The sequence below is a fragment of the Carcharhinus amblyrhynchos genome, chromosome 32 (genome assembly GCF_965287045.1).
Source record: "Carcharhinus amblyrhynchos chromosome 32, sCarAmb.v2.hapA, whole genome shotgun sequence".
NCBI lineage: Eukaryota > Metazoa > Chordata > Chondrichthyes > Carcharhiniformes > Carcharhinidae > Carcharhinus > Carcharhinus amblyrhynchos.
In genome coordinates this window covers 11118673-11138716 of record NC_137355.1, presented here as the reverse complement: position 1 = coordinate 11138716, position 20044 = coordinate 11118673, and the positions used below count along the sequence as shown (strand labels likewise).

The 20044-nt window shown below is 46.2% G+C and overlaps 1 protein-coding gene across 1 annotated transcript in view; it reads right to left on the bottom strand.

Annotated features, from left to right (window-relative positions):
• Positions 1-567: 567 nt before the first annotated feature.
• Positions 568-20044, bottom strand: part of LOC145360718 (RNA-binding protein with multiple splicing 2) — a 120297-nt gene continuing 100820 nt past the window's right edge. Inside the window, exons 7-8 of the mRNA XM_080216095.1 lie at positions 3674-3743; positions 568-684 (exon numbers count right to left, since the gene is read on the bottom strand). Coding sequence (XP_080072221.1) covers positions 3681-3743 — 63 coding nt within the window. The 3' untranslated portion in view covers positions 568-684; positions 3674-3680. The remainder of the gene's footprint in view (positions 685-3673; positions 3744-20044) is intronic.

The following is a 20044-nucleotide window of genomic DNA, read 5'->3' as shown; positions in this document are numbered from 1 at the left end:
AAGGGCACTAAACAACAAAAACAAAAAAAAAGGTGGCGGGGGGGAGAGGGGTAAACAGAACACAAGAAAATGCTGTGGCAACTTCCAAAATGTACTGGTGGACATCCAGATGTCATCAGCTGGGAGATCTCTTCAATGGCAACACACAGTCTGCTGGTTACGCCCTCCGAGCATCTGGCCGACTGCTCGATTCCACACTGCCTTGCAAAATGGTTAACTCAACGGAAGGAGTGGAGAGAGGGAGGGGGCAAAGGTCAAACTGATGGATGCATTAACAATACATTTACAATAAAATGGAAAAAAAATTACATTAGCCATGGTGTTCGTGTCGCAATACTTCACAGTTCCTTCAATGTCAACCTTTAATTCAAATTTTTGTTTTTGACGTGTCACAGCAGGGGTGCCAGTGCCCCTTGGCACCACCCAGGTCAGGCCACTGGGTTTCAGATCCTCCCCACCTGGAACAGTTCACCAGTAGAGTCCTTTAAACCCACAGTCCTCGGTGACCACACTTTCCCCCCCCCCCACCCACCACCCTCTCCCCACCCACCCCCCACACACAAGCGGAGTGGAGACCAGCTGGATGTCCAAAATCTCCTTCAGTAACTTGAGCCTGAAAACCAAGTCCAGTCTGTCCTTGCACATCACTCCTTGGAGAAACTTGTTTTCTTGGATACGGGCAGTCTAGAAGAAACACAAGCACGTTGTACATCAAGAGGGTGTGTTTAGCTGCTGCGGGCAACCCATTCCAAACATTAACCCCGCACGTTCAATGCAATTTGCCTGGTTTTGAGGGCATTGACCGCAAAGAGAGGTTGAATAAACTTGATCCACTGGGGCACACCAGTGGAGTGCCCCAGGGATCTGTTCTAGGACCCCTGCTGTTTGTCATTTTCATAAATGACCTGGATGAGGAAGTGGAGGGATGGGTTAGTAAGTTCGTCGACGACACGAAGGTTGGTGGTGTTGTGGATAGTCTGGAGGGATGTCAGAAGTTGTAGCGAGACATAGATAGGATGCAACACTGGGCGGAGAAGTGGCAGATGGACTTCAACCTGGATAAATGTGTAGTGGCCCATTTTGGCAGGTCCAATGGGATAAAGGAGTATAATATTAAGGGTAGGAGTCTTAGTGCAGAGGAGCAGAAGGACCTTGGGGTCCAGGTCCATAGGACTCTTAAAATCAGCCTCACAGGTAGAGAATGTGGTCAAGGGGGCATATGGTGTACTAGCCTTCATTAATCGAGGGATTGAGTTTAAGAGTCGGGAGGTAATATAAGACCCTTGTCAGGCCCCACTTGGAGTACTGTGCACAGTTCTGGTCGCCTCACTACAAGGAGAATGTGGAAGCTATAGAGAGGGTGCAGAGGAGATTTACAAGGATGTTGCCTGGATTGGGAGGCATGCCTTATGAAGATTGGTTGAGGGAGCTCAGTCTCTTCTCCCTGGAGAGACAAAAGTTGAGAGGTGACCTGATAGAGGTTTATAAAATGTTGAGGATATTGATAGGGTGGATTCTCAGAGGCTATTTCCCAGGGCTGAAATAGTCACTACGAGAGGACACAGGTTTAAGGTGCTGGGGAGTAGGTACAGAGGAGATGTGAGGGGTAAGTTTTTCCACTCACAGGGTGGTGAGTGAGTGGAATCGGCTGCCGTCAGTGGTGGTAGAGGAAAACTTGCTGGGGTCTTTTAAGAGACTTCTGGATGAGTACATGGGATTTAATGGGATTGAGAGTTTATAGATAGGCCTGGATATGATCGGCACAACTTGTGGGCCGAAGGGCCTGTTTGTGCTGCAGTGTTTAAGAAGGATTGTTTTCACTGGAAAGACGGAGGCTGAGGGGAGACTTGATAGAGGTCTACAAGATAGAGGCACAGAGTGGATAGTCAGAGGCTTTTTCCCCAGGGTAGAAGTGTCAGTTAAAGGAGGCACGGGTTCAAGGGGACAGAAGAAAGAGTTTAAGGGAAACTGGAGGGGTTTTCCAAGCGGAGTGTGAAGGGTGCCAGAGGTGGAAGCAGGCATGTTAGCAATATTTAAGAGATATCTGGGTCAGCACATGAACAGGGAGGGAAATAGAGGGATATGGGCACAGGAAGGGCAAAAAGCTTAAGTTTGTGTGTCATGTATGGTGACAGTGGTTAGCACTGCTGCCTCTCAGCACCAGGAACCTGGAGTTTGATACCTGGCTTGGGATCACTGTGTGGCGTCTGCACACATTCTCCCCGTGTCTGCATGGGTTTCCTCCTACAGTCTGAAACACGGTTAGGTGCATTGACTCGAACAAACGCCAGAATGTGACGACTAGGGGAATTTCACAGAAACTTCATTGCGATGTTAATGTAAGCCTTACTTGTGACTAATACATAAACTTTAACAAAAAGGATCAGTAGAGGTTTGGAGGGCTGAAGGGCCTGGCTCCTGTGTGGTTCTGTCCTGTATGACCATCACTGAATCCCCCCACTAACCCAATCCCATTTTCCCGCACTTGTTCCTATCCCTGAACATTATCCAAATATTTGAAAATTTTAGGAAGGTTTCCGGCCTCCCACTGCCTATCCAGGGAACAAAATCCAGATTCCTCTGAAAAATCTCCTGCCTCTTACCCTTGTTGTGGGAACTTTGTATACACAGCTGCTTTTGAGGCCTTGGGAAAGTGTCATTTTTTAATTTCCAGATCACCCACATTCATTCAGACCATCTTCTGGGGTTTTTTTTTTAAAAAATTCATTCCTGAAATGTGGGCATCACTCAAGGCCAGCATTTGGCGCCCATCCTTGAACAGAATGGCTTGCAAGGCCATTAAGGGAACAGTTCAGAATCATATTAATGCAGAAGGCAAGGCACTGAAGATGCCTTTTCACAGGATCCCTACAGTGCAGGAGGCCATTCGGCCCATCGACTCTGCACCGACCACAGTCCCGCCCAGGCCCTATCCCCATACCCCCACGCATTTACTCAAGCTAGCCCCCAACACCCCAAGGGACAATTTAGCATGGCCAATTCACCTAACCCACACATCTTGGGAACGTGGGAGGAAACTGGAGCACCCAGAGGAGTGTTCGGAGTCTGGCCAATAGAGGCCACTCCATATCTTGGCTGACATTGGGATAAATCCGATTGGCTGTGCCCAATTCCCCTTTTCTCTCTCGAGCTCAAGTTTATTTATTAGTCACAAGTCGGCTTACATTAACACTGCAATGAAGTTGCTGTGAAAGAAATCACCTGGTGGCCACACTCCGGCACCTGCTCGGGTACACCAAGGGAGAATTTAGCACGGCCAATGCACCCTAACCAGCACGTGTCTCAGTGGGAGGAAACTGGAGCACCCAGAGGAAACCCACGCAGACATGGGGAAAACACGCAAACTCTGCACAGACAGTGGCCCAAACCAGGAGTTGAATCTGGGTCCCTGGCGCTGTGAGGCAGCAGCACTAACTACTATGCCAACATGCGACCCCTCTGAGGCAGGGCGAGGCAAAGCAATTGGTTTCACGTCAAGTCCGGCACCTGCTCTGCTAGTCAAGGTTGCAAATGCCAGGTTTGGAGCTTGATTCGATAGTGAACAGGGAAGCCAGATAAAGTCACACATTCCCATCTTTTCTTGTAACCACCAATAAACCTGGAGAAGGGAGGAGAGCAGGGAAAGCATGCTGGCCAGCTGTAACGTACTTACTAAATACTTAACAAAACTGACGGGACTTCCATCCTTGCGGGGAAGCTTCAGACGGAGGATACCAGCGCATCTGGAAGGAAAAAAGAACAGCAAATCACTATTTGCAAGATAACCAATTTCAGGGTACAATAGTTAGGTCTCCACTTCAATGTATTTAAGCAACATCTTCCACAGTTGCATTAAGACCTGCATTATATACCACTGTGAACTGATTCAAAGGCATGTATGAGTGTATTAGAGAGTTTCATTAGTAAAACAGCTAATTACATCATGTCATCTCCAAGTACCAATCTGGGCTGAAGTCCATTATAACATGGTGGGCTTACTGTCTGTACTATCAGTGTGGCAATTACCATAAGGAGATTGCTAGTAAACATGGATTGTCCCATGAAGATAGACACCCAGACCACTTTTGGGGGGGGGGGGGCAGTGTGGGGTAGGTCAGTAGTACCGAGGAAGGCAGCTTCTTACGATAAACTGGTTTGTACCGAAAAGACCATTCTAGATTGATTCTGTAACACCGTGGATGTGACAATGAGAACATAGTTTGCTACTCTTGGCCACTGCTAAATCCAGACTTTGGTGTTTCAGGACGTCAAATTGCAAACATCTGGCTTTCATCAGGGCAGAGGTGATCAGCGGATGCACAAACAAAAAGCAACAACATTTGGGGAAAGAGCTTCTTGTTGGTCAGTAGCACTAAGCAGCATCTTACAAGAAACCAGCTTGAACCCAGAGACCAGTCCGAGTTCATCCTTCCACTTCAGGCACTTGCTGAGCAACTGTGTGCTAATCTTGGACATTGCTAAATCCAGACTCTGGAATTCTTCAGGCATTGGTAAATTTCTGATTAATCGCGAGTCTGTGCATCAAATGGCAAACATCTGGTTCTCACTGGGACAGGAGGTGATCAATGGCTGGTAGATAGGAGGACTGCTTTTTATAAAATGGACTGTACTAACAGCTGACATTTTATCCGTCCACATTCAAAATTAACTAGTGATCTCTAGATTAACTCATGAATCATTTAAAAGGAGCGTTTAGATGTCGTAGCCAACTTTGCATTCAGTTTTTAAGAAGCATCTATGAAGGGGTAGTGGGAGGAGAATGATACCAAAGCTATAGGGAGTGCAGGAACAGAGTGACCCAGGTACAAATGTGCATTGATCAAATCTGGCAAGACAGGTGAAGTTTGAAAAAGCATATGGTATTTTTATGAGTAATTTCTTAGAATACAAAAGCAAGGAGGCTATGTTGAACTTAGAAGACATCAGTTTGACCTCAGTTGAAATATTTCCTACATCTTTCATGCTATAGGAAAGATGTGAATGCACTTGGAGAGAGAAGAGATTTACAAGGAGTGGGTCCAGGATGAGAAACTTCCGTTACGAGGATAGATTGGGATTGTTCTCCTGGGAGAGAAGGTGGCAAAGAGAAGATTTGATGGAGGTGTTCAAAATTGGAAGAGGGGGGGCTGCTGTACAGAGTAGAAACTGTTCCTGCTCATGAGAGGAAGAAGAGAGGCACACATTAAAAGTCATTTGCAAAAGCAGCAAATGTGATGCGAGAAGAAGCTTTTCCCCCCCACACAGCAAGTGGCTGGGGCCTGGAAGTGTGACGGAGGCAGGTTCAATCGAGGCAGTGGAGTGGACGTTATTTGAATAGAAACGGTGTGCAGGGGTACAGGAAGAATGCAGGAGAAATGACACTAAGCCATGATGCCCGTTTGGAGAGCTAGTACAACTATGGGCTGAATGGCCTCTTCCTGTGCCATGCTTTGTAATTAATCTTCCTGGCGTATTAAAGTCAAATTCAAACCAATTACAGCAGCCACCTACACTAGAAGAAAAACCCAAGCCCTTCTTCAAAAGGATCATTTGTTACAAACTACAGCACAAATTGGACAGTTATTTCCTGATCAAAAGGATTACGTTGAAACCAAGCGTGGGCTCACGATACATTAAACTTAGTCAGTCTCCCGCCCAGAATGGAGACATTAAGAGAATACTCAGTTATATTTAGTAATCTGATCTCCACACCACATGCTGACCAAGCAATAAAGCTTTCACATTAAGGGACAATTTACCCCTTGGCATAAAGTTTAGTGAAAAGGGAGATCTATAAACACTATGGAGCTGTTCAGGTAACATTGAATGAAATACTTAAAGCCCATGGGTACTAGATATTGAATCCTAGAATCCTTACAGTACAGAATGAGGCCATTTGGCCCATCAAGTCTGCACCAACCACAATCCCACCCAGCCTTGATCCCCCTAACCCCACATATTTACTCTGCTAATCCCCCTGACACTAAAGGGGGCATCTATCATGGGCAATCACACTAACCTGCGCATCTTTGGACTGTGGGAGGAAACCCAGTTAGAAGTCTCACAACACCAGGTTAAAGTCCAACAGGTTTATTTGGTAGCAAACGCCACTAGCTTTCGGAATGCTGTTCTTGTGTCAGGTGAGTGGACCATCAGATCTCCCTGACGAAGAAGCAGTGCTCTGGAAGCTAGTGGTGTTTGCTACCAAATAAACCTGTTGGACTTTTAAACTGGTGTCGAGGCTTCTTACTGCGTTTACCCCTGTCCAAAACCAGCATCTCCACATCATGACTACAATCGGAGGAAACAGACGTAGGGAGAACATACAAACCCCAGTGACCGAGGCGGAATTGAACCTGGGTCCCTGGCACTGCGAGGCCACAGTGCTAACCACCATGCCACCCTGGAGTACAGGCCACTAAACCGATGCTGCAATGGGCCAACCAAGGATTTGCTGCTTCAAGCATGTGATGACGTGTGAGCCAATGTGATCCCGGGCCCATTGCCCACCAGTCTTGAATTACATTTTGAAATCAGAATAAAAAAGGGAGTCTCCAGTCTACTTGGGATTACACTCAGCAAGGCTATGATCACTGGGCCTCAGCTGGCATTGGGTGGGTCACCATGCTCGATACCAGGCTCCCAAAGCCCCCTGCTCAGACAGGGCAGGCACAGCAGTGGACGAAGGAGGCAGTGCTTGGAGGTGGTCCCAAGAGCCAGCCTGACAAAATGCAGCACTGACATCAAATTGTGCTGGGATGAGAGGACACTTGGATAGACTCCCAGGCAAATCATGCTCAAGGGTGGTGGGGAGAACTAGATGGCAAAAGACTTGGGCGTGAAGGATCCCGACATTGAGACTCAAGAGCAAAGAGGAAAAGCAAGCCTGGCAATAAGAACACACCACGGCCCAACTTATACATAGGGCCAGGTATCAAAAATGACAACAGCCCTACAACTGTGGCACAGTGGTTAGTACGCTGCCTCTCAGTGCCAGGGACATGGGTTCAAATTCTGGCTTTGGGTCACTGTCACACATCCTTCCAGTGTCTGCGTGAGTTTCCCCCCAGGTGCTCCAGTTTCCTCCCACATTGAGACACACGCTGGTTAGCTGCATTGACCCAACCCGGAGTGTAGCGACTAGGGGAACTTCATAGCAACTTCATTGCAGCGTTAATGCAAACCTCGCTTGTGACTAATAAATAAACTTTAACGATGTGGGGTTACAGGGATAGGGCCTGGGTGGGATTGTGATCAGTGCAGACTCAATGGGCTGAATGGCCTCCAACTGCACTGTAGGGATTCTATGATTAAGTCTGCCGATCTCAAATCCACCTCTGCTTTCTTTCGGCTCATGGAAGACAATCATCCTCGCCAGTGAGGGACAGACAAAATGGATCTGTTTCACGTGAAACATTTTAAATCTGATCAGTTTTGTTGAGGGAGGAAATGGTCCAGTGGGATTATCCCTAGACTATTAATCCAGAAACTCAGCTAATGTTCTGGGGACCCGGGTTCAAATCGCACCACAGCAGATGATGGAGTTTGAATTCAATAAAAAATATCTGGAATTAAGAATCTACTGATGACCATAAAACCATTTGTCAGAAAAACCCCATCTGGTTCACTAATGTCCTTGAAGGAAATCTGCCGTCCTTACCAGGCCTGGTCTACACTTAAACCCAGAGCCACAGCAATGTGGTTGACCCAACTGCTCTAAGGGCAACTAGGGATGGGCAATAAATGCTGGCCCAAACAGCATTGCACGTGTCCCACAGATAAGTAAAAAGTCTGACTAAAATGTATGGTTTCAAACTTCAAAATTACTACTTAAAGGATTTCTGATTGAAGTTATTACACTTTAGGCAACTACTCTTCAATCTCACGCCAATTAAAAAGTGTAAAGATTTCCACTTTACTACAGCAGACCATACCACCCCCCATTATCTGCAAATACCCACACTAGCTTGCTTCACTCTGTCCACACTTGGAGGAATCCTCAGTTGCAACTCAACTCTGGCCAATAGGATTGTGACAACTTCCAAGTGGAGGTGGAGTCAAACATTAGCAGCAAGCCTTGACTACAAAATCCAATAGGGAACATGCTGGACAAGCACATTGTATGAAGAGCAAACATGTGCTATAAAGTTAATTTATCAGTCACAGGTGGGCTTGCATTAAGTGCTGCTATGAAATTAGGAGATTTTCACCATAGTTGACTCATTCCGATTCTGTTTGGGTGCACTGAGGGAGAATTTAGCATGGCAAATGCACCCTAACCAGCATGTCTTTCAGACTGTGGGAAGAAACCTATGCTGCTCTGGAGTAGGCTATAGGGCGCAGATTGCAATATGCACCAGACAGATTCATAGACTCAGGAAATCAAGGGCCACGTGGAGCAGGCAGGAAATTGGGTGTTGAAGCCATGCATGGATCAGCCATGATCACATTGAGAATGGTCTGCTCCTAGTCCTAAGAAATACCATGGAATAATCTTGTTCCCCTCTCTCCAAGGGATACGGGAAATGCCCTCAGACTCAGTTACGTCGTGTCCAGTGCAGGTACCTCAGTATGACAAATTAGACACAAAGATGGCTACCACAAATCAGGTGACTTCTGACATTGGACTACAGACAAGTGTCTGGCAGCTACCAAATTAAATATGGACATTGGTGATGACGCCTCCCTCATCCGTTTGTGGCATTGACACATTTTATTGTCCAAGGATGGGCCTCAGACTGCTTCCTATTGGATCAAAGATCCAAGAACCAATGGCCATTGCCATTCCCAGCATACCAAGATGGCCTCCCACATTCACACCTGAGTGGGTGATGGACCTCAAGTGTTAGCCAAACTGGTCATGTGATCAAAACTGGGTTCAGGGACTGCACCCCCAAGTCTGACAACACAGCTCATGAAACCAAAGTAATTAATCTGTTCTATTTTTCTTTGAAGTGCACTCAGCTTCTTAATTAAGACTACAAGACCCTCAACCTGCTGTGCACCCTTCACTTTACAAGGCCCTCACTCAAATCAGAATCCCCACAGAACAGGAGGAGGCCATTCAGTCCATCGAGTCTGTACCAACCACAATTCCACCCCATAACCTCAGTGTATTTACCCTAGCCAGTCACCCTGACACTAAGGGGCAATTTAGCACGGCCAATCACCCAACCAGTACATCTTTGGACTGAGGGGAAACTTGAGCACTTGAAGGACACGGGGAGAACTTGCAGCCTCCACACACCAGAACCCAGAGTCACAGCTTAAAGACTATAGGGTTTCTTATCTGAAAGAGATAAGCCCCGTCCATCACACAAGTCAGCCTCCCATCCACTGGCTCTGCCTACACTTCCTGCTGCCTCAGCGAAGCGGCCAGCATAATTAAAAGGACCCCACACACCCCAGACACACTTCCACCTCCTCCCATTGGAAAAAAGATACAAAAGTCTGAGGTTACGCACCAACTGACTCAACACTTTTTCACCTGCTGCCATCAGACTTTTGAATGGGCCTACCTTACATCAAGCTGATCTTTCTCTATACCCTAGCTATGATTGTAATACTACATAAAGAAAGAAAGGGGAAGGTGCAGAATGTACAGTATGCTTTGTCTGTATAGTGTGCAAATACTTTTCACTGTATATTGGTGCACGTGCCAATAATAAAATCAAATACATGCAATCCCTACAGTGCAGAGGGAGGCCATTTACCCCATCAAGTCTGCACCAATCCCACCCATACCCCATCCCCAAAACCCTACACAATTACCCCTTCTAATCCATTAAACGTAACATCCTGGGACACTAAAGAGGCAATTTAGCACAGCTAAATCAACCTAACTTGCACATCTTTGGACTGTGGAGGAAACTGGAGCACCTGGAGGAAACCCATGCAGAATTCTGCCCCCCACCCCCCAGTTTATGAAACATTCTTGCCCAGAATGGAGGAGGCAGCATTGCTGAATATTTTGAGGCTGAATTATACAAAGATATTTGACCGAGTCAAAAAGCCTACGGGCAGGTAGCCAAGTAGGGCAGAGACTAGTGTCAAGATCTTGTTGAATGGCCTTGCTTATTTCTGATGCTCAACTTGAAACCATTCAAGAAACCACAAGTCTGCCACATCTGAAACCAGACATTTCAAATCAGCGACTAATCTTAGGAGTTTTGTTAGAACTGAACTTGATTACACACCAATGAGGCTGTGTGTCAGGCACTCAGGAAAATACCTAATGTAGGAATAACAATTTATACTTCATAAGATGAATCATTAGTTGGCAAGTGGACCCTGATTGGCAAGGTGTTGCCATGGAGAATGCACCAGGTAGCTAACTGACCGTTAACTGCCAAGCTTTGTTTAAATTTAATCCAGACAGGCTGACTCTGACCAGTCTAGATATTGCCCCGAGGAATGAACCAGAGAATGGCCGTCCCCTTGAAACTGTAGAATTCCTACAGTGCGGGAGGTGGCCATTTGGCCCACACCCAGCTCCTATCCCCGTCGCCCTACTTATTTAGTCTGCTAATCCCCCTGATACTAAGGGGCAATTTAGCACGGCCAAGCCGCACATCTTTGGACCGTGGGAGGAAACCGGAGCAAACCCACACAGACATGGAGAGAACATGCAAACTCTAGAGTCACGGAGGCCAGAGTCAAAGAACAAATAACAAAAACAGCCCGGGAAACAGGCCCTTCGGCCCAACGAGCCCACGCCACCATTTTAACATTACCAATCCCCCCCCCCTCCACCCATGACCCTTATCTATTGTTTTATGGCCATCCACATTGAGGGAAACTAATTTAGGGACAATTTATTACTTCCAATCAGCCTAACAGCACATCTTTGGGGTGTGGGAGGAAACCGAACCACCCGGAGAAAACCCATGCAAGTATGGGGAGAATGCGCAAACTCCCAGACACTGGCCCAAATCCACGTGTGCACAGCAAACAGTGATAGTCACTGAGCTGTCGTCTCGCCCAGTATCTGGTCCAGTTTAAGCACACACTAACGACATGAAGCACTAGGCTATTCTCGAACATTCAAGAGCAGCCCCAGTACAACCCATCGTGTGTATGCCCCTTGTTGGGCAACAAGACAGACCAACTTAAAACCTGTTAGTTAAAAGAAAACATCATGCCATATCCATTTACATTACCAGGGACATCCCAATGCTAATGAACCTTATTTAATACAATCTCCTATATTCACTCATCTCCAACCCACTCATGTGCCTGTCTAAGTTACTCAAACAACTAGTGTGTTTGCCTCCACCACCTTACTTGGCAGAGCATTCCATACCCCCACTACCCTGTGTGAAAAACCTCCCTCTAATATTGTTATACCTCTCCCCCCTCACCTTAAGCCCATGGCCCCTCGTACTGTGTGTCTCTAACAGAGGTAAGCTATTTCCTATCTATACCCTTCATAATCTTATATACCTCTATTAGATCCCCCCTCAGTCGCCGTCTTTCAAGAGAAAACAGCCCCAATTTGTTTAATCGTTCCTCATAACCCAGTCCTTCCATACCAGGCAACATCCTGGTAAACCTCCTCTGCACTCTCTCCAGAGTCTCCACTTCCTTCCGGTAGTAAGGTGACCGGAACTGGACGCAGTACTCTAAATGTGGCCTAACCAACGTTCTATACAACTGCAACATTAGACTCCAGCTCTTATATTCTATACCCCTTCCTATAAAGGCTAACATACAATAGGCTTTCTTCACCACACTCTCCACTTGTACTGCCATGTTCAAAGACTTGTGCACTTGCACCCCCAGGTCTCGCTGCGTTTCTATACTCTTTATGGGCTTACCCTTTATCATATAACTCCCCCCTACATTATTCCAGCCAAAATGCATCACCTCACATTTATCCAGATTAAACTCCATTTGCCATATATCTGCCCAATATACCAGCCTATCGATATCCCGTTGTACTGCCAGACACTGCTCCTCACTGCCTGCCAATCCAGCCATCTTGGTGTCATCAGCAAATTTGCTGATCATACCACTTACTCCCTCTTCCAAGTCATTTATATATACACTACAAAGAGAAGAGGAACCTGGGTTCCTGAAGCAGAGAGGCTGCAGTGCCAATCACTGCTACCCTATGGGGAATGGGGGCCTTTTTAGATCAGAGGTGGTAAATCTTCCATTAAGTTGCCCATATACAGGTTATAAAATGACCAGATGCAAGACTGGGTCAGCACATGGCACAGTGGTTAGCATGGCTGCCTCACAGCGCCAAGGACCTGGGTTCAATTCCCAGCTTGGGTCACTGTGTGGAGTTTGTACATTCTTGCCATGTCTGTGTGGGTTTCTTCCCACAGGTTTGAAAGACGTGCTGGTTAGGGTGCATTGGCCGTGCTAAATTCTCCTTCAGTGTACCCCAACAGGTGCTGGAGTGTGGCAGCTAGGGGATTTTCATAGTTAACTTCATTGCAGTGTTAATGTAAATCTTACTTGTGACACTAATAAACAAACTTCAGCTCAGGACCAAAAAAAGGGAATGCGATACATCCAACCAGATTCATCCCAATATCAGCCAAGATGTGGAAGTGGCTTCAAATCAACTGGACTCCACGCACACAGTGGAGTGCGTGTCGAAAATGTGATTGGCACATTGGAAATCACTGTGCAAAGTGGTGGGTCCAATTTCAGGCTGAAGGCTGCAAATGAGGTGAGAGTCTCAAAAATAAAACAAAAACCTTCCCAGAGGCTTCGAGGCTCCAGTTGCTTTTGATTCACACACAAGGAGGGGAAAAAAAGACACCAAATCTCCAGTTTAGTGCTGGGAAAGGTGTAAGAATTGGAGAAGTGGAGGCTCCAATGAGCATAAAAGCTGATCTTGGGCAGGTTTATGATTTTAATTCAAATCAAATGCCTCCAAATGCGTGCAGATGTTACCTACATTTGGATCATAAAGTGGCAGCGCTGTAAAATAAAGAATGCATCAAGTTTGGGCAACTGGCAAATTTTTACTGGATAATTTGGATTCATATTTAGTGTGGGATTGCATAGGACTGGATCACTACTGTCCTAGAACGAAGAGATATTCCACATTGGGCAATCCCAGTTCAAGTTCATTGAATCCCTATAGTGGAGGCTGTTCTGCCCATTGAGTCTGCACCAACTACAATCCTACCTAGGTTCTAACCCCGTAACCCTCCCTGTTAGTCCCCTAAGGGGCAATTTAGCACAGCCAATCCATCTAACCCACCCATCTTCCAGATGATGGGAGGGGGAACCAGAGCACCCAGAGGAAACCCACACAGACACAGCGAGAATGTGCAAACTCTGCACAGTGACCCAAGCCAGGATTTGAACCTGGGTCCTTGGCACAGTGAGGCAGCAGTGCTAACCACTGCGCTGCCCCAAGTTAACTGTACTATCCAGTCCAAGGTGCAAATTAAAAGGGGAGAAGGGAAAATTTATGGAGTTCGAATCCAGAATTCATTGCACAGAGTAAAAAAAAAGGATGTCAGAAACAGATGGAATGGGCACTTTCCAAAATTAGATTGGACGTTTTTATTCATTCGTGGGACATGGGCTTACTGGTTGGCCAGCATTTATTGCCCATCCCTTGGCAGTGTGTGTGTGTGTGTGTGTGTGTGTGTGTGTGTGTGTGTGTGTGTGTGTGTGTGTGTGTGTGAACGGCAGTTGAGAGTCATCCACATTGCTGTCTCTCTGGAGTCACATGTAGGCCAGACTGGGTAAGGACGGCAGATTTCCTTCCCTAAAGGTCATTAGTGAACCAGATGGGTTTTTCCGACAATGGTTTCGTGGCCATCAATAGATCCTTAATTCCAGATTTTATTGGATTCAAATTTCACCATCTGTCGTGGTGGGATTTGAACCCGGGTCCCCAGAACATTAGCCAAGTTTCTGGGTTAATAGCCTAGCGATAATCCCACTCGGCCATCACCTCTCCAATTGGATTGGTCTTTGGGAAGACAGCCAGAATTTTCCAACCTTGCTTGTGATTCTCCAGTCCTGCTGCAGTGAATGGAGATTTGGCTGAGTGCCAAATTCTCCATCCTCACTGGCAGCAGGGTGTATAAGAGTCCAGAGAATCCCAGTCAACACCCAACAATGAGAGAATGGGATTAACTAGTTTGGGATGGCACAGTGGTTAGCACTGCTGCCTCAACGCCAGGGACCCAGGTTCAATTCAAGCCACTGTGTGTGGAGTCTGCACATTCTCCCCGTACTGTGTGGGTTTCCTCTGGGTGCTCCAGTTTCCTCCCACAATCCAAAGATGTGGGAGTTAGGTGGATTGGCCATGCTAAATTGACTCGAGTCGGGGGATTAACAGGGTAGATGTGGGGTTACGGGAATAGGGCCTGGGGTGGATTGTGGTCGTTGCAGACTCGATGAGCTGAATGGCCTCACTTGGCACTGTAGGGATTTTATGGTTCCAGTAACTCAGCTTAAAATGGGCCAAATGGCTTCACTGTGCTGTATGATTTCCTTCATTTCCATCCCTGTAAATGCACAGGCATCTCAAGTTTGTGTATATGCTTTGTCTGTATAGTGTGCAAGAAACAATATTTTTCACTGTATCCCAATAATAAAATCAAGTTGAACAGTCAAGTATATGTGGCTTCCTACATCTGAAAATTCTCAAAAGCATCTAACCATTCCACTGAATGGATGAATATAGTACAGGGGCAATAGGTCGCCTTTTTTGGATGGTTGGAAAGGGATAGCAAGGGAAAATAGTTAAGTCAGAGACACAATGAAGCACAGTATTATGGGGCTTTGGAGAGAAACAAGAGGGAACCACACCAGATTTAACCTAATCATAGGAAGCACCAAACCACATCTTTAAAAAAAAAACCACCCAGGAGAATATTCTCAATTGGGCATCAACAAAAAGACTTGCAAATTTGTCAAAGATATAGGAGAGAAATTTCCCAATTCCGCCCACCATGGTCTGCCCCTCACCTGCTCTGATTCCCAAGGACCTCAGGTGGGATCTTCCCATTTTGGGAAGAGTGTGGATGGATACCCCTACCCTTGGGGTTTTGTCAGCAGTGTAGGCAAAAAAACAAATTGGAGATATTAAGTCAGCAGGTACAACTGTGGAAAGCAGATGTCATTCCAAGTAGAATGGAGCTGGACACTTCAGGAACTTTCAAGCGGTTATTGGATAGGTTCACAGAGCACACCAGAATTATAGGGAGTGGGATCGCTTGATCTTGGATTTGGACATAGCTTAGCACAACATTGAGTGTTACGTTCTTCAAAAAAAAGGGTTTGGATCAGAATATGGCAAAAATCTACAAAGACCCAGATTGAGATATGAATAGGTAAAGTAGACAACAAAAAAGCCAACGAAATAGCAGCCTCCATATCGGGTTTGCTTTGACCACGTCTGGAAATTGTAGAATCCAGAGAGTGAAGGAGGCCATTCAGCCCATCAAGTTTGCGCTGATCACAGTCCCAGCCAGGCTCTATTCCCACAACCCCTCATTTACCCTGCTAATCCCCCTGACAGTAGGGTTAATTCAGCATGGCCAATCAACCTAACATCTTTGAACTGTGGAAGGAAACCCAGACACAGGGAGAATGTGCAAACTCCAGACAGCGACTTGAGGGCAAAATTGAACCTGGGTCCCTGGCGCTGAGACACAGCAGTGCTAAGAAATGCCTTGCCGCTTCTTAAAGGTATGGTAAAACAGCTTGTTATTGGTGTTCCTGTCTTCTGCTTCTGATTAATCCACTCATTTTTGTCCCCTGGGGCAAGTGTTCCCATTCTGCCTGCCACGGGAATCGGAGTGGGCAAGGGGCAGACCATGGGAAAAGGTCCAGTGACCTCTGGTGGGATTTCCTGGTTTCAGGGCAAGCACCCATCATGTCCAGTCCATATTTTCAGGAAGGAGGTATTGGGAGTTGGAAGGGAGAATTATGTAGATTTACCAGAACAATGTCCAAAAGCAAAGACTACTCAGATTACAGAATTGTATTCCCAGGAATGCAAGTTGAGTGCTGTTTCAAAAATGGAACTAAACCAGTAATTGGAATGTAAAAAACTTCACTACAGAGTCTACGACTAGGGGGTATAGCCCAAACATTTGCAGCAGGGCCTTTCAGAGGTCCAGAGAGACGAAACTTCACAAAAAGGCTGGTCGGAGGTTGGAACTCATGTCTGCAAAAGGGTGGTTGATATCAAGTCAACTGTTAAAGTATAAACCTTAGGCTGCAAAGATTCTGCTGTGTTAACTGAAGGTACTGAGAGATAGAGTGTGGAGTCAAGTCAACAACAATCTTGGGTGCTACAACCTTGAGGGGCTAAAGGCCTACTCATCTATGGCCTACGATGCACCTCCAATATTATTGTTCAATGACAATAAACTCTCCCTCAATGTCAGTAAAATGGAGGAGATTGACCTCAGGAAGTGGAGAGCATCCCCCTATTTATACCAATGGGGATGATAGTTGAAAGTTACAAGCTGTTAGGTGTCCAGATCACCAATCTGTCCTGGTCCCTCTGCACTGATGCTATAGGTAGGAAAGCCCATCAATGCCTCTGCTTTCTTAGAAGGCTAAAGAAATTCAACATGTCCACTACAGATCTCACTAATGTTTACAGATGCACCATAGAAAGCATCTTTTCTGGTTGTATCACAGCTTGGTATGGGCTCCTGCTCTGCCCAAGACCACAAGGAACTACAAAAAGTCATTAATTAGCCCAATCTACTCAAACCAGCCTCCCACCATTTGACTGTCTACACTTCCTACTGCCTTGGAAAAACAGTTGGCGTAGTCAAGGACTCCAGGCACCCCGACATTCCCTCTTCCATTGGGAAATAGATACAAAAGTCTGAGGTCAAGAACAGCTTCTTCCCTGCTGTCAGGCTTTTGAATGGGCCTACTGGGCAGAATTCTCCAGCCAAGCTGGTCAAAAAGCTGGAGATTCCTACCCAATTATCAATAGGCCTTCACGTTGTCCGCAACCTGCCCACTACACTGGTAGTGGCAGACAGGGGCAGGAGAATCCAGCTGGTATTTAAAGCTGATCTCTCTCTACACCCCATCTGTAATTGCAACACTACATTCTGCACTCTTTCCTTACCCCCCTTATACTCTATGAACAGTATGCTTTGTCCAACAAAACACTTCACCAAATCCCAGTACATGCAACAAATAAAATCTTGCATGTCTAAATACGTAGAAGTACACCACAGCAAAACAAGTCAGAGAAGGGTGACTCAAAAGGTTAAGGGAATACATGAACTGCATAGTTTGACCCATGATAATATCACAAGGAGGAATGCCTACATTGCACTGGCGGAGATTTGCAGTTGAAGGTTAGGTTGCTAACAGTACAAAAATCAGATGTTGCATTCCTTGGATTCTCAACTCATCTGGCTTTGCACCTACAAGCTTCCAACTGGGCTCTGAATGGAATAAGATATTCGCTTCATCCCTGGCCAAGTAATAAGGAGGCTGTCCAGTGGTTTCAGCTGTGACTGGATTGGAAGCACGCTCACCGAGACTACAAGCTCTCCCTCAGGGAAGGGGCAGTGAGAGCTGGCACTCCAAAGGCATGGAGTCAGAGGTTTACAGCATGGAAACAGGCCCTTCGGCCCAACTTGTCCATGCTGCCCTTTTTAGAAAGCCCTTAAGGGGGCCAAAAGACCTGTTTCTGAGCTGTAATTTTCTATGGTTCTAATCTCAATTGCCCACATTTGAGCCAGGTCCCTCAATAGCCATGCAACTTTCTACACGCTTTTTAGAAGAAAAAAAATTGTACCTGCCTCTACCACCACCTCTAGCAGCTTGTTCCAGACACTCACCACCCTCTGAAAAAACTGCCCCTCTGGACTCTTGTATCTGTGCCCTCTCACCTTTAACCTGTGCCCTCTAGTTTTAGACTCCCTTACTTTTGGGAAAAGATATGACTATCTACCTTGCCCATGTCCCTCATTATTTCATAGACCTCGAAGATCACCCCTCAGCCTCCCACACTCCAGAGAAAGAGTCCCAGTCTATCCAGCCTCTCCTTATAACTCAATCCATCAAGTCCCAGTAGCATCCTAGTAAATCTTTTCTGCACTCTTCCTAGTTTAGAAATATCCTTTCTACAATAGGGTGACCAGAATTGCACATGGTATTTTAAGCGTGGCCTTACCATTGTCTTATACAATTGCAACAAAACATCCCAACTCCTGTATTCAATGTTCTGACCGATGAAACCAAGCATGCAGTGCTGAGGGAGTGTGACACTCAGGTGTGGTTTTTTTTTTAAAAAAGATATGTTACAGCTCCCCCCCCCACTTAGGTGGTCATAAAAGATGCCATGATGATTCTACTTTAAAAGTCTGTGGTGGAGAGATTTGCCCCAATTTTAAGTTTGGTGATTCTCTCTAATGAGGATGTTACCTGTTGATTCCTGTGTTCAATACCATTTACCCCTGCGGAAACTGTCCCCCTTATTGTGCAGCAAGACCAGGACTACTTCAGGCTGGTGCTGACCACTGGTTAATGACAGGTATGACAAACGACAATGACTAGCTCCATTCCTGACTCCCTCAAACCCTGCTCACTGTCAACGCAGCACAAGTCTGGGATAAGGAATAGGCAATTTGGCCCCCTCAGCCAGATATCGGATTTGACCTCAACTTCCCTTCCCTCCCTCTCCCCCACCCTGCATCATACGTAAATCAAGAATCTCACTCAGCCTCGAATGTATTTAACACCAGGTTAAGTCCAGCCTCTGATTTTTGGGTGAGCGTTCTCCAAGGAGACCTTCACAACAATGCAGAATCGCTGAGCAGAAACTGATAGCCAAGTTCTGCATATGAGGATGACCTCAACTGGGATCGTGAGTTCCTATTACACTATTTGTAACTGCCAGAACTTGCCTGGGCTTGCAAAAATCTCTAACTGTCCTGACTGGAGACAATCCATATCTCTTTAACCTGTGCTTAACCCTCTCTCCACTCACATTGTCTGCACTTTTAAGACTTGATTACCTATAAAGAATTGCATTCCAACCATTATCTTGTAGTTGAGTTTGTGTCTTTATATGCCCTGTTTGTGAACAGAACTCCCACTCACCTGATGAAGGGGCAGTGCTCTGAAAGCTAGTGCTACTAAATAGACCTGTTGGACTTTAACCTGGGGTTGAGGCTTCTTACTGTGCCTATTCCAGTCCAACACCAACATCTCCACATTATAGTTAATACACCAACTGCAGAAGACTTGCCTGCGGTTCTAGTGCTCAAGCACCATCCAGACAAATAAGCCTGTTTAATCAGCACCATCTCCACTTCAAGCATTCAACCCCTTCATCATTGATACAGTGGTTACAGTGTGTACCATTTACAAGATAGAAGATGGGCCAAATGGCCACCTGCTCCACCATTCATCACAATCATGGCTGATCGTCCAACTCAATAGCCTAATCCTGCTTTCTGCCCATAACCTTTGATCCCATTCACCAAGTGCTATATCCAGCTGCCTCTTGAATACATTCAATGTTTTGGTATCAACTACTTCCTGTGGTAATGAATTCCACAGGCTCACCACTCTTTGGGTGAAGAAATGTCTCCTCACCTCCATTCTAAATGGTCTACCCCAAACCCTCAGACTGAGACCCCTGGTTCCAGATTCCCCCACCATTGGTAACATCCTCCCTACATCTTCCCTGTTTGGTCCTGTTAGAATTTTATAAATCTGAGATTCCCCCATAAGATGCACTGTAGCAACTTACCAAGGCTCTGTCAACAACTGGCCAAACCTATTGCCTAGAAGGACAAAGGCAGCAAACATGGGATCACCACCACTTCCAGTTTCTCCAAGTTACTCAACACCCTGACATGGAAATATAAACTCAAACCTTCTCTGTTGCTGGGTCCAAATCCTAAAGTGCCCCACCCTCACAGCACTGTGGGCATCCCTACAGCTCATGGGTGGCACAGTGTTAGCACTGCTGCCTCATGGCAGCAGGGACCCAGGTTCAATTCCAATTCCCAGTTTGGGTCACTGCCTCTATGGAGTCTTTACATTCTCACGTGTGCGGGGGTTTCCTCCG